The sequence below is a fragment of the Entelurus aequoreus genome, linkage group LG18 (genome assembly GCF_033978785.1).
Source record: "Entelurus aequoreus isolate RoL-2023_Sb linkage group LG18, RoL_Eaeq_v1.1, whole genome shotgun sequence".
Lineage (NCBI taxonomy): Eukaryota > Metazoa > Chordata > Actinopteri > Syngnathiformes > Syngnathidae > Entelurus > Entelurus aequoreus.
The window spans coordinates 45,519,368-45,539,188 of record NC_084748.1 but is presented as its reverse complement, the minus strand read 5'-3'; the positions used below and the strand labels follow the sequence as shown (position 1 = coordinate 45,539,188).

The window sequence follows — 19,821 nt, the reverse complement described above, 5'->3', positions numbered from 1 at the left end:
TGAAAAGTACAGTGCTTTTCCTTCAAAAATAAGGACATTTCAATGTGACCCCAAACTTTTGAACGGTAGTGTACGTCCTGCACTGCACTCTAGTCCTTCACTCTCACTTTCCTCATCCACAAATCTTTCATCCTCGCTCAAATTAATGGGGTAATCGTCGCTTTCTCGGTCCGAATCTCTCTCGCTGCTGGTGTAAACAATGGGGAAATGTGAGGAGCCCTTCAACCTGTGACGTCACGCTACTTCCGCTACAGGCAAGGCTTTTTTTATCAGTGAACTTTATCGTCGATGTTCTCTACTAAATCCTTTCAGCTAAAGTATGGCAATATCGCGAAATGATCAAGTATGACACATAAAATGGATCTGCCAATTCCAACCCTTGATGGTGAGTGCCAAGCAGGGAGGTAATGGGTCCCTTTTTTATAGCCTTTGGTATGACTCGGCCGGGGTTTGAACTCACGACCAACCGATCTCAGGGCGGACACTCTAACCACAAGGCCACTGAGCAGGTGTCCTCTTTAAGGTTATGATTATTTTTGTGAAGGTTCGCCCCGCGTCCTCATTCACGCTCGCTCACCTTTCCACCGTGCTGAGGTAGCTCCATCCGTCGTGGCCTCCTACTGCATACATGGGCCCCTCCAGGACGGCTACACCTGCAGCAGCCCACCACACACAGGACATGCGTGACTGGACTCGTGGGCAACGCTCCACAACATTTCAGCGAGCGCGTAAAACCACTAGCGGTTTAGGGCTACACCTGTGAGGTTTTATTGAGGACACACACATGCGGGGTTAACGCCATGTTGACACCTCCTCAACTCCAGGGATTTAGATGCTAGAGAACAGATGTTTTGACAGATGCGTCCCCCCCCCTCACACTCGTAAAAGAAAACAGCAGCAGCAGCATGCCCTATAACGGTGGGCTTGGTTTAATCCACCCTGCAGGGGTGTCCTTGAACACAACACGGACTGATTTACTGCCGAGGTGCTGTGCCATGGCTCCAAGCCGTCTTTGTCTGTGATATGAATGCTAAACCATCTCAGTACAAATCTTTAGACATTTGATATACAGGTGAAACTCCAAAAATGGGAATACGGTGCAAAAGTTCATTCTTGTCCGCAATTCAACTTCAAATGTACAGTCGTGGTCAAAAGTGTACATACACTTGTAAAGAACATCATGTCATGGCTGTCTTGAGTTTCCAATCATTTCTACAACTCTTATTTTTGTTGTGATAGAGTGATTGGAGCACATACTTGTTGGTCACAAAAAATATTCATGAAGTTTGCTTCTTTTATGAATTTATTATGGGTCTACTGAAAATGTGAGCAAATGTGCTGGGTCAAAAGTATACATACAGCAATGTTAATATTTGCTTACATGCAATGTTCCCTCTAATTGTTCATGTGTGTGAGCAAACGCAAAAATAATTTGTACCCCTTTCAGACATTGCATTTAGTTCCCATTAAAACATTCACATGTTGCACAATGAGATGTAAGCAGGGGATCATGTGTACATTTCTGCAACTTCCTATTTTTATTAGTATTTATTTAATATACTAACAGCATTTCATGATTAATATTTATAAATTAAGATTCCTAATAAATGACACTAGAATAAGCACACATTTGATTGGTAAATCATAGTGTAACGACCTGGAATGACACTTTATGTGTGGTGTTGGAGTTGTCCGACTTTTTGTGTGGCTGTAAACGCATCACTGGCTAAGTGCCATATGTGCATGTGTTGGCGCAAGTGAGAAAGAGCGAGCGGCTGCTGTTGATATAACAAAGTTGCTTTTGGTCTGGTTTGTACTGCAGAAAATGACCACTTTTGCTAGGTATAATTTTTTTTACTTATGTTTTGGTGATGTGTTTATGGCCGACAACAAAGAGTTTTGCTCAGTAAAGTGATGGATGGAATTCATGTCCTCAAAGCGTCTCGACAGACGTTACAATATTTGAACAAGGTTGACGAAAACTGTTTTCTGTCGTGTCCGCGTGTCGAAAATTGTTCTGCGCTTATTTTTTTATTTGATTTTGTGCGTGGCATAGATTTGCCGTGCGCAGAGGACGCTTGAGCAGTGCGCAATTGCACAGGCGCGCACCTTAGAGGGAACGTTGCTTACATGTCCCTTGGCAAGTTTCACTGAAATAAGGCGCTTTTGGTAGCCATCCACAAGCTTCTGCTTGAATTTTTGACCACTCCTCTTGACAAAATTGGTGCAGTTCAGCTAAATGTGTTGGTTTTCTGACATGGACTTGTTTCTTCAGCATTGTCCACACGTTTAAAGTCAGGACTTTGGGAAGGCCATTCTAAAACCTTAATTCTAGCCTGGTTTAGCCATTCCTTTACAACTTTTGACGTGTGTTTGGGGTCATTGTCCTGTTGGAACACCCAACTGCGCCCAAGACCCAACCTCCGGGCTGATGATTTTAGGTTTTCCTGAAGAATTTGGAGGTAATCCTCCTTTTTCATTGTCCCATTTACTCTCTGTAAAGCACCATTTCCATTGGCAGCAAAACAGGCCCAGAGCATAATACTACCACCACCATGCTTGAAGGTAGGATGGTGTTCCTGGGATTAAAGGCCTCACCTTTTGTCCTCCAAACATATTGCTGGGTATTGTGGCCAAAAAGGTCAATTTTTGTTTCATCTGACATCACATGGACAAAGATAAGACCTTCTGGAGGAAAGTTCTGTGGTCAGAAAACCAACAAATTTAGCTGAACTGCACCGATTTTGTCAAGAGGAGTGGTCAAACATTCCAGCAGAAGCTTGTGGATGGCTACCAAAAGCGCCTTATTGCAGTGAAACTTGCCAAGGGACATGTAAGCAAATATTAACATTGCTGTATGTATACTTTTGACCCAGCACATTTGCTCACATTTTTAGTAGACCCATAATAAATTCATAAAAGAAGCAAACTTCATGAATGTTCGTTTTTGACCACGACTGTATGTGGTATAAATTACATGCCAAATGAGAAATGCCAAGCCTTCACTTTAATTTTGATGATCATGGCTTACAGTTTTTAAAAATCAAAACTGTATCAAAGAAGGCTCGTAATTTTATTGAGTTGCATATTATGAATGTCATATATTAGTTTTGCCTTGTAAATCTAATTGCTGGAATACCATGGAGGTTTATTTGCGTCTGTATTACAGACGCTTTTTTGTGTATAAAAATGTAGTGTTTTAAAATTCGGTGTATAAAAAATGTGTGTAAAATAATTCAGTGTATAAAAATTCAGTGTATTAAAAAAACAGCGTATACAAATTCAGTGTTTTAAAATTCAGTGTATAACAATTTAGTGTAAAATAATTCAGTGTATTAAAAAAATAGCGTATAAAAATTTTGTGTTTTAAAACTCAGTGTATAAGAAATTTGTGTAAAATAATTTAGTGTATACAAATTCAGTGTATTAAAAAACAGAGTATACAAATTTGGTGTTTTGAAATTCAGTGTATTAAAAATGACTGCAAAATAATTCAGTGTATACAAATTCAGTGTATACAAATTCAGTGTATTCAAAAAACAGTGTATACAAATTTTGTGTTTTAAAATTCAGTGTATTAAAAAACAGCGTATAAAAAAATTCAGTATTTTGAAATTCAGTGTATAAAAAATGTGTAAAATAATTCAGTGTATAAAAATTCAGTATATTAAAAAACAGTGTATAAAAAATTTGGTGTTGTGAAATTCAGTAAATTAAAAATGTATGTAAAATAATTCAGTGTATAAAAGTTCAGTGTATTAAAAACAGCGTATAAAAATTCAATGTTTTAAAATTCAGTGTATAAAAAATGTGTGTAAAATAATTCAGTATACAAAAATTCAGTGTATTAAAAAAAACAGTGTATAAAAATGTAGTGTTTTAAAACTCAGTTTATAAAATATTAGTGTAAAATAATTCAGTGTATAAAAATTCAGTGTATTAAAAAAACTATATAAAAAATGTGTGTTTAAAACTCAGTATATAAAGAATTTGTCTAAAATAATTCAGTGTATTAAAAAAACAGCTTATAAAAATTCAGTGTTTTAAAATTCAGTGTATTAAAAAAATGGTGTGAAATAATTCAGCGCATACAAATTCAGCGTATTAAAAAACAGTGTATAAAAATGTAGTGTTTAAAACTCAGTGTATAAAAAATGTGTGTAAAATAATTCAGTGTATAAAAATTCAGTGTACCGTATTTCCTTGAATTGCCGCCGGGAATATAGTATTCGCCTGCCTAGAATTACATTAGCGCATGCTTGGCACTTCCGCCGGGTCAAATTTGAGTCATTAAATTTACCATGGAGGATTACATATCTAAAATAAAACAGTTTTCTAAACTGGACTTTCAATCGAAGCAGGAGGTAATAATTAAAGGAATATCTCCAGAGACTTTTAAAACTGAAGAAAGATAAGGAAGACTGCCTTTGATCAGAAGCAGCTGCACATGGACATCATTTATAAGTAAAAGTAAGACCTTAATAAAGTTTTTTTTATTAAATGTGCTTTTCATGATAAGGTAAGCGGCGAAGTTAAAAGAGGTTTTAAAATAATTAGCGCATGCTTGCCTATCCCGCATGCTTTTGGTAAGCGCAGGAGTGAGAAGAGGTTTTAAATTAATTAGCGCCCCGGCGGCTATTCAAGGAATTACGGTATTTAAAAAACAGCGTATAAAAATGTGGTGTTTTAAAATTCAACCTGCTGGTTGTTGCCGAGCAGTGTCTTTATAATTAGCGACACTCGTAACGATTATTATAAGGAGAATGACATTAGTGTAGCTAGGAAGAAGGGCTCACCGAGGCCATGTCTGTGTGTGGACATGGGTGGCATGACGCTCCAGGTCTTGCTCTGAGGGTTGTAACACTCCACCGTGTTGAGGGTCTTCAGTCCATCTCGGCCCCCGACCACATAGATGCGGCCGTCCAGGACGGCGACGCCGAACTGAAGCCTCCGACCGCTCATGGTCGCCACCTGCTTCCACTTGTCCCGCCGCAGGGAGTACTGCTCGATACTGGTGGCACCTGCAGGAAAAAACAACGTGCATTGATATTAAAGGTCAGCAAATATAAGACCATGATTGTAACATCAGTGTGACCTCCATTAGACTCCAACCTCCTCTATTTGGGAACTTTTCCATTTACGGACCTTTGGATCGTGCGGAATATGCCTCTGTGAGCGAACACTTTATTCATTCATTTTTGTGTCCCGCAGCAAGTTTTTAATTGTGATGAGAACTCGAAAAAGATGCTAAAATGTTTATTATTGTAGCAATTAGAGATGTCCGATAATGGCTTTTTTGCCGATATCAGATATTGTCCAACTCTTAATTACCGATTCCGGTATCAACCGATACCGATATATACAGTCGTGGAATTAACACATTATTATGCCTCATTTTGTTGTGATGCCCCGCTGGATGCATTAAACAATGTAACAAGGTTTTCCAAAATAAATCAACTCAAGTTATGGAAAAAAAATGCCAACATGGCACTGCCATATTTATTATTGAAGTCACAAAGTGCATTATTTTTTTTTAACATGCCTCAAAACAGCAGCTTGGAATTTGGGACATGCTCTCCCTGAGAGAGCATGAGGAGGTTGAGGTGGGCGAGGTTGGGGGCGGCGGGGTTGAGGTGAGGGGGGTGGGGGGTAGGGGGTAGCGGGGGGTGAATATTGTAACGTACCGGAAGAGTTAGTGCTGCAAGGGGTTCTGGGTATTTCTTCTGTTTGTGTTTATGTTGTGTTACGGTGCGGATGTTCTCCCGAAATGTGTTTGTCATTCTTGTTTGGTGTGGGTTCACAGTGTGGCGCATATTTGTAACGAAACAAGTTATACAATCCCTTGTATTGTCACATATTGACTACTGCCCAGCAATCTGGTCTAATGCATCTAAACAAGAACTCAATAAAATCCAGCTTACCCAAAACAGAGCTGCCAGACTAGCTCTCCATTGCTCATTTAGGACCAGCGTTGAGATCATGCATAATGAATTGTCATGGATGAGAGTTGGTGAAAGAGTAGCGTGTAGTTTGATTCTATTTTTAAAAACAATATATACATACCATAAACCTTCATATCTGTATTCTCAGCTGTTGCTTGCTAGTGAAAGTCACAACTATGGTACCAGGTTAGCCCTAAGAGGTGCTTTCACCCATCTTAAACCCAAAAGTGATGTTTTGAAAAAGACTGTAATGTATAGGGCAATCACTTACTGGAATCCACTTCCACAATATCTGGTATCAATCACCAGCAGAGTGGGTTTTAAGAATAGACTAAGAGGAGAAGTATTGCGGAAAGAGATTATTCTAGATTGTACCTAATGTCATGACTGTTTTTATTGACTATTTTATTGATTATGGGACAAGCAGTAGAAAATGGTGGATGGAACTTTTTTCGTCACTTACTGTTTGTCTTTGGTACACTAATGTATATATTTTAGGCCATTGGTTCTTTGTTTTATTTTTATTTTTTTGCAAAAATATATATATATCTATTTTTATATTGCTCTTTTTATCTTTGGTATGAACAATATTATGTAAACTCGAAGTTATTATTATTTTTTTGGTTCTTTGTTGTTGCTATTTTTGTATTACAACATTTTATTATTTGATCATGTTGTACTGCATTTTAATCTTTTGTTTTGTGATTGTGTGATGTTTTTTGCCTGGACCCCAGGAAGAATAGTCTCCACTGCGGTGTAGACTAATGGGGATCCTTAATAAACTAAACTAAACTAAACAGTGTTAAAGTTGTTTATACGACTACCCTCAGTGTGACCTGTATGGCTGTTGACCAAGTAGGACTTGCATTCACTTGTGTGTGGGAAAAGCCGTAGATATTATGTGACTGGGCCGACACGCAAAGGCAGTCCCTTTAAGGTTTATTGGCGCTCTGTACTTCTCATTACGTCCGTGTACCACTCCGTACAGCTGCGTTTTAAAAAGTCATACATTTTACTTTTTTGAAACCGATACCGATAATTTCCGATATCACATTTTAAAGCATTTATCGGCCGACAATATCGGCAGTCCGATATTATCGGACATCTCTAATGTCAATTGATTGACCACAGCTGGGACTATTTAAGTGCATCACTTCCTGTTGAAAATTGCACACTGACTAAGACATTTTCGAAACCGGCCTGTGTCGGGTAGCGCCTGCGCAGTTTGCATTAAAATGATCAGAAGGACACGGGTGTTGCTGGCCTTGCTTTTTCTCAAAGCTCCATCCAACCCTTGTTTGTGAACGATTGCGCAATCAGAGTGTAGGCTCCGCCCCTTGCAGCCTTGTCCCAGGTTTCTGTATTGGATTGGGAAATGTGCAAACAGAACCATTTTTTACTTTAAATCGATTCAGGACCGTTCGATGGAAAAATACGTTTACTTTTAGGTTATAATCAGTTTTTTCCTTTCATTTTTCACGATGACCCAAGTACTGAGCTAATCTTGTCAGATACAATTGGATTTTTAGGGACGATAATCCCTTTTTTCCATATTCCAGTAATCCCAAAGCTACCTTTTGTGGCGTCCATTCCGCCGACGGCAAACATGGCCCCGACGGTGGCCTTCCGGGGCCGGGTGCGCGGGCCCTGCAGCAGGGGCCGACGCTGGGGCAAGAGGTGGTACTTCATTCCCTCCATCAGCAGCCGCTGGCAGTCCACGCTGTCCCGCAGGAGGGGGCTGGTCTCCAGGTCCGCTAAGAACTGCACGTATGAAAAAACAAGAGATTAGACAAAATAAATGTGTGTGTGTGATGAGGGTGCAGAGTCACTTCCTGTGGCATTGCTGATTGCTGACAACCGAGGGTCAGGTGGAAGATCTTCTAGGTGATTTGAGGGATTAGATCCTGCACACACGCACACCCTGGACCACATATCCATCAACCATGTCTCATCAGCAATCTCATATCAAAGAATCTATCCTCCTCCTTTCCTCGCTCTCTCTAGACACACACAATTTTCCACACTTCAGCCCTAAATCACAGCCACCACATGCAAGAGGAACGTGTCGTCTGAAGCCAAGAGGGGGAGTCCAGTCCATAGTGGATCTAACATAATAGTGTGAGAGTCCAGTCCATAGTGTATCTAACATAATAGTGTGAGAGTCCAGTCCATAGTGGATCTAACATAATAGTGTGAGAGTCCAGTCCATAGTGGATCTAACATAATAGTGTGAGAGTCCAGTCCATAGTGGATCTAACATAATAGTGTGAGAGTCCAGTCCATAGTGGATCTAACATAATAGTGTGAGAGTCCAGTCCATAGTGGATCTAACATAATAGTGTGAGAGTCCAGTCCATAGTGGATCTATCATAATAGTGTGAGAGTCCAGTCCATAGTGGATCTAACATAATAGTGTGAGAGTCCAGTCCATAGTGGATCTAACATAATAGTGTGAGAGTCCAGTCCATAGTGGATCTAACATAATATTGTGAGAGTCCAGTCCATAGTGGATCTAACATAATAGTGTGAGAGTCCAGTCCATAGTGCATCTAACATAATAGTGTAACAGTACAGTCCATAGTGGATCTAACATAATAGTGAGAGAGTCCAGTCCATAGTGGATCTAACATAATAGTGTGAGAGTCCAGTCCATAGTGGATCTAACATAATAGTGAGAGTCCAGTCCATAGTGGATCTAACATAATAGTGTGAGAGTCCAGTCCATAGTGGATCTAACATAATAGTGTGAGAGTCCAGTCCATAGTGGATCTAACATAATATTGTGAGAGTCCAGTCCATAGTGGATCTAACATAATAGTGTGAGAGTCCAGTCCATAGTGCATCTAACATAATAGTGTAACAGTACAGTCCATAGTGGATCTAACATAATAGTGAGAGAGTCCAGTCCATAGTGGATCTAACATAATAGTGTGAGAGTCCAGTCCATAGTGGATCTAACATAATAGTGAGAGTCCAGTCCATAGTGGATCTAACATAATAGTGTGAGAGTCCAGTCCATAGTGGATCTAACATAATAGTGTGAGAGTCCAGTCCATAGTGGATCTAACATAATAGTGTGAGAGTCCAGTCCATAGTGGATCTAACATAATAGCGAGAGTCCAGTCCATAGTGGATCTAACATAATAGTGTGAGTCCAGTCCATAGTGGATCTAACATAATAGTGTGAGAGTCCAGTCCATAGTGGATCTAACATAATAGTGTGAGAGTCCAGTCCATAGTGGATCTAACATAATAGTGTGAGAGTCCAGTCCATAGTGGATCTAACATAATAGTGAGAGTCCAGTCCATAGTGGATCTAACATAATAGTGTGAGAGTCCAGCCCATAGTGGATCTAACATAATAGTGCGAGAGTCCAGTCCATAGTGGATCTAACATAATAGTGTGAGAGTCCAGTCCATAGTGGATCTAACATAATAGTGTGAGAGTCCAGTCCATAGTGGATCTCACATAATAGCGAGAGTCCAGTCCATAGTGGATCTAACATAATAGTGTGAGAGTCCAGTCCATAGTGGATCTAACATAATAGTGTGAGAGTCCAGTCCATAGTAGATCTAACATAATAGTGTGACAGTCCAGTCCATAGTGGATCTAACATAATAGTGAGAGTCCAGTCAATAGTGGATCTACCATAACAGTGAGAATCCAGTCCATAGTGGATCTAGCATAATATTGTGAGAGTCCAGTCCATAGTGGATCTAACATAATAGTGTGAGAGTCCAGTCCATAGTGGATCTAACATAATAGCGAGAGTCCAGTCCATAGAGGATCTATCATAATAGTGTGAGAGTCCAGTCCATAGTGGATCTAACATAATAGTGTGAGAGTCCAGTCCATAGTGGATCTAACATAATAGCGAGAGTCCAGTCCATAGTGGATCTAACATAATAGTGTGAGAGTCCAGTCCATAGTGGATCTAACATAATAGTGTGAGAGTCCAGTCCATAGTGGATCTAACATAATAGCGAGAGTCCAGTCCATAGTGGATCTAACATAATAGTGTGAGAGTCCAGTCCATAGTGGATCTAACATAATAGTGTGAGAGTCCAGTCCATAGTGGATCTAACATAATAGTGTGAGAGTCCAGTCCATAGTGGATCTAACATAGTGTGAGAGTCCAGTCAATATTGGATCTAGCATAATATTGCGAGAGTCCAGTCCATAGTGGATCTAACATAATAGTGTGAGAGTCCAGTCCATAGTGGATCTAACATAATAGTGAGAGAGTCCAGTCCATAGTGGATCTAACATAATAGTGTGAGAGTCCAGTCCATAGTGGATCTAATATAATAGTGTGAGAGTCCAGTCCATAGTGTGAGAGAGTCCAGTCCATAGTGGATCTAACATAATAGTGTGAGAGTCCAGTCCATAGTGGATCTAACATAATAGTGTGAGAGTCCAGTCCAGTCCATTTTCCAGTTTTGAGAAGAAAAAAAAAAGGATTTTAAGTGAGCCTCATGGTCCGGAAAATACGGTAATTGAGCGTGATTGCGTACGTGTGGAACCTGGATTTACTAACCCCTCTATTAGCGCCTTTTTCGGTTTACGACCCTTTAGACCACAGGTGTCAAACTCAAGGTCTGTGTTAGTATCATTAACTTACAATGGCATTTCATTTTCATTCGGTGTCACAAATTCCTCAGTAAATTCACCAAAACTTCACAGTGGAGGTACAGAGTCTGTTTAGTTGATTGTGCAGCTAGTGGGTCCATGATGATGACTTCTGTTTTGTTCGATGAGCCGTTTTACTGCCGTGTTACAGACAATTAAGGTATGTAAATAAACATTTACAAAATCTTTCTGTGTAAATAACTCATTTCACAACGTAAATATCTGCGGCTTATTGTCCGGTGCTGCTAATACATGGGAAATATTTTCTTTTTCTAAAATGTAGTGGGTGTGGCTTATATATTAATGCACCTTATAGTCCAGAAAATACAGTGTATATATACATTATAGTGTGTTTATGTGTGCTTTTTTTTTTTTTTTTTTTTTTACTTACTAAAATAGGAATTTTTTTCGAGGCTAGGACCAATTATTCATTTTTACATAGTTTCTTATGGGGAACTGTGCTTCACTCTACCAACTTTTCAAATAATTAACCATGTTGAAGAACCAATTAAGTCAGAGCTGGGCAAATATTTTGACTCGGGGGCCACATTGAGAGAAAAAAATGTGTCTGAGGGGCCAGTGTGTATGTGTGTATAAATGATATATACACATTTAGATGTAAAAATCTGCTGTACAGTATGTGTGTGTGGGTCACTTTTGTTCAGGAACATTAATACCAAAAGTCTCAATGTCCGGCAGAGTTCTAAAAACGTTATGACAGACCACCTCAAAAAAACGAAACGGAACTTTACAGTTTTTTACCGAATGGGATACCCAAAATGTACATGCAAATAAAGAAAGTGGGATTTATAATACTGACTATGAACAATAAAACACTGAATATTAACAACATACGAACGTCACTCCTCTTTTACTTCTCAGACCAGCTTGTAGTTGTGTATATTTTAAACAATTAAAGGCCTACTGAAAGCCACTACTAGCGACCACGCAGTCTGATAGTTTATACAACAATGATGAAATCTTAACATTGCAACACATGCCAATACGGCCGGGTTAACTTATAAAGTGCAAATTTAAATTTCCTGGGGAACTTCCGGTTGAAAACGTCTATGTATGATGACGTATGCGCGTGACGTTAATTGCTTGAAACGGAAGTATTCGGACACCATTGTGTCACAATACAAAAAGCTCTGTTTTCATCGCAAAATTCCACAGTATTCTGGACATCTGTGTTGGTGAATCTTTTGCAATTTGTTTAATGAACAATGGAGACTGCAAAGAAGAAAGCTGTAGGTGGGATCGGTGTATTAGCGGCTGGCTGCAGCAACACAACCAGGAGGACTTTGAGTTGGATAGCAGACGCGCTATCCGACGCTAGCCGCCGACCGCACCGATGATCGGGTGAAGTCCTTCGTCGCGCCGTCGATCGCTGGAACGCAGGTGAGCACGGGTGTTGATGAGCAGATGAGGGCTGGCATAGGTGGAGCACTAATGTTTTTATCATAGCTCTGACGAGGTCCCGTAGCTAAGTTAGCTTCAATGGCGTCGTTGGCAACAGCATTGCTAGGCTTCGACAGGTGGCACAGCATTAACCGTGTAGTTACATGTCCAGTGTTTGGTTCGGTGTCTCCTGATAATAGTATTGTTGATCTGCTGTCTATCCTTCCAGTCAGGGGCTTATTTCTTTTGTTTCTATCTGCATTTAAACACGATGCTATCACGTTAGCTCCGTAGCTAAAGTGCTTCACCGATGTATTGTCGTGGCGATAAAAGTCACTGTGAATGTCCATTTCGCCTTCTAGACTCTCATTTTCAAGAGGATATAGTATCTGAGGTGGTTTAAAATACAAATCCGTGACCCACAATAGGAAAAGGAGAAAGTGTGGAATCCAATGAGCCCTTTTACCTAAGTTACGGTCAGAGCGAAAAAAGATACGTCCCGCACTGCACTCTTGTCCTTCACTCTCACGTTCCTCATCCACGAATCTTTCATCCTCACTCAAATTAATGGGGTAATCGTCGCTTTCTCGGTCCGAATCGCTCTCGCTGCTGGTGTAAACAATGTGCAAATGTGAGGAGCCCTTCAACCTGCGACGTCACGCTACTTCCGGTACAGGCAAGGCTTTTTTTTATCAGCGACCAAAAGTTGCAAACTTTATCGTCGATGTTCTCTACTAAATCCTTTCAGCAAAAAATGGCAATATCGCGAAATGATCAAGTATGACACATAGAATGGATCCGCTATCTCTGTTTAAATTTAAAAAATTCATTTCAGTAGGCATTTAAGCAGAACACAACACAAATGTAAAAAACAGCAAAATATGAATGCAAAGTGTAACAAACATGTGAGGATCCGTTGCCCGGATCATACGTTTGTTTGCGTTAGTGATTCACTTGTGTTTTCAGCATTCTTGAGTTTGTGTGTTTTGGTTGTCATGGGTGCTGATTATTTTCACCTGCCTCTGATTAGTGTTCGGGATGCTCACCTGTTACCGGGCACTAATCGGAGAGCTATTTAATCCATCCTCTGGCCTCACTCGGTCTGGTGGTTTTGTTTGCTCCCATGCAACAAAGTCACGTTCTCGCTCATGCTCCTAGTCCGGGTTCTGACTAGCATCTTTTTTGGCTAACCCGCTCTTGGTTTCCTTGCCGTGGGCACCGCGCAGCATATTTTTGTCTGCACTTAAGAATAAAGCATTCGGTACCGGTACCCAAATATTGGTATCACGACAAGACTACACTGTACTATGTAGAGCAGCAGGTGAGGACATGAAATCCTACATGGGAAAACAATGTTTTTCTTTCCCCCTGCATTGCAAAGTCGCTGCCTAAATTAATTGAGCGTAGTGACAGAATCAAATCAATTCTCTAAGCCGGCGTGCAGAGCGTACAGCAGGCGAGCTAAATGGATAAGCAGCTTACACACCAGGGAGAATCCTTCAATTGCATTCAGCCGGTGAGGGCATATTAGGGTGAGCCTCCATTAGTGCATGTGTGTCATAGCAAGAAGACAAAGATGGGGCGTGCTTTGGACACAATGTGCTCTCTCTTTACCTCACAGCGTTTCCTGACACACACACACACGCATACACACACACACACACACCATCCCGCTGGATAATGATGACATGTTTGATGTTTTCCTGCATAATTCTGCACTGCTTTCTGGCAATTCATAGGAAAAACAATATGAACTGATTCAGTTCTGAGGCATATTGTCCTAGTTATGCCACGCTGAAAGACTCAGATTGTTGCATGTTAGTACGTGGTTTGGTGTGTGTGTGTGTGTGTGTGTGTGTGTGTGTGGTGTGTTAAAGTGGAAGTGCGCGTCAGACTCGTCAGACCACAGAACACTTTTCCACTTTGTACCAGTCCATCTTAAATGAGCTCAGGCCCAGCGAAGCCGACGGCGTTTCTGGGTGTTGTTGATAAACGGTTTTCGCCTGGCATAGGAGAGTTTTAACTTGCACTTGCAGATGTAGCGACCAACTGTAGTTACTGACAGTGGGTTTCTGAAGTGTTCCTGAGCCCATGTGGTGATATCCTTTACACACTGATGTCGCTTGTTGATGCAGTGCAGCCTGAGGGATGGAAGGTCACGGGCTTAGCTGCTTACGTGCAGTGATTTCTCCAGATTCTCTGAACCCTTACGGATATTACAGAGCGTAGATGGTGAAATCCCTAAATTCCTTGCAATAGCTGGTTGAGAAAGTTTTTTCTTAAACTGTTCAACAATTTGCTCACGCATTTGTTGACAAAGTGGTGACCCTCGCCCCATCCTTGTTTGTGAATGACTGAGCATTTCATGGAATCTACTTTTATACCCAATCATGGCACCCACCTGTTCCCAATTTGCCTGTTCACCTGTGGGATGTTCCAAATAAGTGTTTGATGAGCATTCCTCAACTTTATCAGTATTTATTGCCACCTTTCCCAACTTCTTTGTCACGTGTTGCTGGCATCAAATTCTAAACTTAATGATTATTTGCCCCAAAAAAAATGTTTATCAGTTTGAACATCAAATATGTTGTCTTTGTAGCATATTCAACTGAATATGGCTTGAAAAGGATTTGCAAATCATTGTATTCCATTTATATTGACATCTAACACAATTTCCCAACTCATATGGAAACGGGGTTTGTACACGTACGGTACATATACAAGTTGTTAGAATAATTACGTATATAATATCACACAACTCTTATGGGCCGTTGCTATAGTTATTATTAGTTGTGCTGAAGTGGTATTATTCTTTGTCTGTGCAAAGCTGGCAATCCAAAAGATTGCGAGCCAGTCTGGTATCAGTGTCTGTGTCCAGGAACAGCCTGCTGACTGCCAAGGCCGAACACCGCCGTGACGCAGACAGAGCAGAGACAAGGCGATATCACCAGCGTCGACACATTTGCATTTCTTGTATAATCATATATTGTGTCTAACTGGAGTTGTCGAGGTTACCCCCTTCCCTCAGCGACAGCTTCAGTGATGTACCCAGGAACATCCCAAATAAATAGAGGAAGCACGCAGGCTGGACTTTTCGAGCGTAGTTTGGATCTGTAACTAGAATACAGCCCAAAACACGTTTCTCCTCATTGAGCCAAATGGAACTCTGTCTCTGCATGATTCCTTGCTTCTTGTCTGTTTAATAGATGTCATCAGTGTTTGAACCTGACACAGGTACATATAATACATACAATCACATTTCATCAAACATATATTAACGTTGTTGCCCTACAGGAAACTGGGTAACACATGGCACACTGGCAAAGCTTAACCTATTTTTACTATAACAATCTACAAGGTTAATATAGTTGGCTTCTCTTTCTTCCCCTCCATTTTTCTGCATTCTTTTGTATTTCATGTTATCATTACATATATGTATTGTTGCATTTGAACAATTCTGTTGTTGATAATAGAGGTAATTATTGTTATTATTCATTATCAATTGATATTTTTTATTGGTATTTGTATTGCTCCATTTGTAGTGTAATAATGCTCATTGTCATTTCTGTATTATTATTTATTTCACTAACTGATTATTTGCTATCACTTTTACCATCATGTTTGTACATATCCTATTTGCTGATGTTGCTCTATTGTTGTTATGTTGCTATCCCCCTCTTGTCTCCACAATTTCCTCCTTTGTCTTTCTTTTTTTCTCTTTCCATCCCCTCCTGCTCCGGCCCGGCTGCACCAAATGATAATATAAATCCATTTAATAAAGTCAAATACAAATAAGGCAACAAGAGAAGTATCCCACACTTCTCTTTCGTAAAGTACATTTGCACAGCAGATACGAGAGTGCGGAAATACGATCGTATCACACCAATTCTCAAATCCCTTCACTGGCTTCCTGTTCCACTCAGGATTGAATACAACATCTCCCTACTAACCCACCAGTGCTTCCTTGGAAATGCCCCCCTCTACCTTAAAGAACTACTCACCCCCAAATCCTCCACACGACACCTCCGCTCCGGACAGGCTAACCTCCTCCAACATCCGAGGACAAAGCTACGAACAATGGGAGATCGGGCTTTCTGCTCCGCCACTCCCAGTCTGTGAAACGCTCTCCCTGACCACCTGAGGGCACCACAGACTGTGGATGCTTTTAAAAAAGGCTTAAAAACCCTTCTTTTTAAAAAAGCCTTTTTGTTTTTTAGATATATGCATACTAGTTCTAGCTATTAGGCTGTTGTAATTTTTGTTTTTATTTATTTTTATTATCTTTGTATTATTATTATTATTGTTTAATACCCTGTAGCACTTTGAGGTTGTTTGCTCAATGTAAAGTGCTTTTTACAAATACAAACTATTATTAGTATTATTAGATATGGGCATCTACATCAACAATGTGATTTGCCTGAGTAGCTGGACAGGACAAAAAATAAATAAATTGAGACCTCTAAAAAAAAACCACCCAAAAACCGTCAACAATACTCCGTTCACATCTCCAGACCTTAAATTTCCCGCTAAACTTCCGGTTGAAAACGTCTATGTATGACGACGTATGCGCGTGACGTCAATCGTTGAAGCGGAAGTATTCAGACACATTGTATCCAATACAAAAAGCTCTGTTTTCATCTCAAAATTCCACAGTATTCTGGACATCTGTGTTGGTGAATCTTTTGCAATTTGTTTAATGATCAATGAAGACTGCAAAGAAGAAAGTTGTAGGTGGGATCGGTGTATTAGCGGCTGGCTGCAGCAACACTACCAGGAGGACTTTGAGATGGATAGCAGACGCGCTAGCCGCCGACCTCACCTTGACTTCCTCCGTCTCCGGGCCGCCGACCGCATCTATGATTGTCGCTCCGTCGATCGCTGGAACGCAAGTGAGCACGGGTGTTGATGAGCAGATGAGGGCTGGCGTAGGTGGATAGCTAATGTTTTTAGCATAGCTCTGTGAGGTCCCGTTGCTAAGTTAGCTTCAATGGCGTCGTTAGCAACAGCATTGTTAAGCTTCACCAGCCTGGAAAGCATTAAACGTGTAGTTACATGTCCATGGTTTAATAGTATTGTTGATCTTCTGTCTATCCTTCCAGTCAGGGGTTTATTTCTTTTGTTTCTATCTGCATTTAAGCCCGATGTGCTATCACGTTAGCTCCGTAGCTAAAGAGCTTCGCCGATGTATTGTCGTGGAAATAAAAGCCACTGTGAATGTCCATTTCGCGTTCTCGACTCTCATTTTCAAGAGGATATAGTATCCGAGGTGGTTTAAAATACAAATCCGTGATCCACAATAGAAAAGGGAGAAAGTGTTGAATCCAATGAACCCTTGTACCTAAGTTACGGTCAGAGCGAAAAAAGATACGTCCTGCACTACACTCTAGTCCTTCACTCTTATGTTCCTCATCCACGAATCTTTCATCCTCGCTCAAATTAATGGGGTAATCGTCGCTTTCTTGGTCCGAATCGCTCTCGCTGCTGGTGTAAACAATGGGGAAATGTGAGGAGCACTTCAACCTGTGACGTCACGCTACTTCCGGTACAGGCAAGGCTTTTTTTTTATCAGCGACCAAAAGTTGCAAACTTTATCGTCGATGTTCTCTACTAAATCCTTTCAGCAAAAATATGGCAATATCGCGAAATGATCAAGTATGACACATAGAATGGATCTGCTATCCCCGTTTAAATAAAAAAAATTCATTTCAGTAGGCCTTTAAGCAAGTGTTTTTAGCGGTGCTGTGATCACAGAGAGAAACTAGCTTATGCTGCTATATTGACATACTGAGCTGCTGCATCACCTCTGAGTTGGTGAAAGTTAATTCCAGTTCATAAATCATGCCTCTCACCTGGATAGTAGAAGGTTGTGGACATAAACCCACAAGTTGGTCAACTTTGACATCCGACTTAAACCCGGAGATGGCGAGAAAGACACAAAAAAAACCTCTCGCTTGCGGCCACCTATTTTTATTTTTAAACCTGCGTGAGGATTATGATTAATTCTTAATGTAAGTGGGAAGGTATAAACATCCCACCAGTCGGCATCCCAATGAGAGTAAACATTGTACAGTAAGTGATAGTTCATTTGTATTTCTTGTTTAGCACTTAGCAATGCTGCTACATGATGCTTGGTGTTTCATTAAAGCTGCATCTGTTTAGCACGCAGCTTCTAAAACTTGTAGGTCATCTTCCTTATATTCAGGTTCAAAAATATAAGTTTTTGATCATCATTTGTCCCAAGGTAGTCTCTGTTGTCTCTCATGAAGTCTGCCATGATTAGTAGTGTTGTTGTTGTTGTTGAAGGGGAAAAGCGAACGTTGTGATTACGCCTGTGAAATTAATACACTGCCATATGCTTACAATTAGTACGTAGATATTATCACATATATACTTAAGGCATTTATATATTTACAGTATTTAGGCCGCACTCACAAAATTTTAGAATACAAACATGTTTTTCCATATATTAGCCACACCCGTACCCGTTTCTTTCATACACCCGTATGAAAGATTTTGTAAATGTTTATTTACATACCGTAATTGTTTTCTAAGCAATGTCTGTAACATGGCAGTAAAACGGCTGATCAAACAAAACAGAAGTCATGGTCATGGACCCACTAGCTCTCCAATCAGCTAAACAGACTCAATAACTCCACAGTGACGTTTTGGTGAATTTACTGAGGAATTTGTGAAACTGAAATAATACAAAAAGAATGCCATTGTAAGTTAATAATACAAACACAGACACTCGTAAACGTGTTAGCTAATGCTAACAACGCTAGCTTGATTACATTATGATAGCACGTGCAAATATGCATGAAAACACTCCTACAGACGTCACACATGGGACGGTTTAGTAAGTAAGAATAGTTTTAGTTATATTGTAAAACTTACAAACATTAGTTAGTGATGACCGAAGAATCATTTCGAGCAGAACGCTATGGACGGTTATACCTCAGGTTTAACGCGCGAAACAGGAAGTTCAACCCAGTGAGCAAACTCTTCCAAAAGATGGCGTTATATCACAAACAATAACACACCTTTTCAGTGTCTCTGTTATATGAAAACTATTTGTTGAATACAAAACATTATGGCCGTTAGCAAAGAAAAATCCATGTATCAGTAGCGCCGTTTTATAAGCCGCAGGTTTCAAAGTGTGGGGGGAAAAGGTTGATGGAGGCTTTTGGATGTTTTTTTTAGAGCGCTTTATAGGCGGAATTGAGCCACTAGTTATATTGTAAAACTTCCAAGCATTAGTTAGTGATGACCGAAGAATCATTTCGAGCAGAAACGCTATGAACGGTTATACTTCAGGTTTAAGGCGCGAAACAGGAAGTTCAACCCAGTGAGCAAACTCTTCCAAAAGATAGCGCAATATCACAAACAATAACACACCTTTTCAGTGTATCTGTCGGTGTTATATGAAAACTATTTGTTGAATACAAAACATTATGACCGTTAGCATATAAAAATCCATATATGAGTTGCACCGTTTTATAAGCCGCAGGGTGCAAAGTGTGGGGGGAAAAAGTTGATGGAGGCTTTTGGATGGGTTTTTTAGAGCGCTTTATAGGCAGAATTGAGCCTATAAAGCTCAATTCTGCTTTATAGGCAGAATTGAGCCTATAAAGCAGAATTATAGGCTCAAATCTTATTCTATAATTGAGCCTATAATTATAGGCTCAATTATAGAATTGAGCCTATAATTATAGGCTCAATAATTATAGGCTCAATTATAGCCTATAATTATTGATAAATAATATAAATATAAAACTTTTTTATATTTTTACAATATAAAAAAGTTTTTATATTGTAAAACTTCCAAACAGCTACTGATGAATGAAGAAT

At 40.1% G+C, this 19,821-nt stretch overlaps 1 protein-coding gene across 1 annotated transcript in view; it reads right to left on the bottom strand.

Annotated features, from left to right (window-relative positions):
• The window catches only part of klhl5 (kelch-like family member 5), a 92,552-nt gene that overhangs the window by 12,168 nt on the left and 60,563 nt on the right, over positions 1-19,821 (bottom strand). Inside the window, 3 exon segments of the mRNA XM_062027234.1 lie at positions 578-653; positions 4,797-5,021; positions 7,517-7,703. Of these exon segments, the coding sequence (XP_061883218.1) occupies positions 578-653; positions 4,797-5,021; positions 7,517-7,703 (488 nt within the window).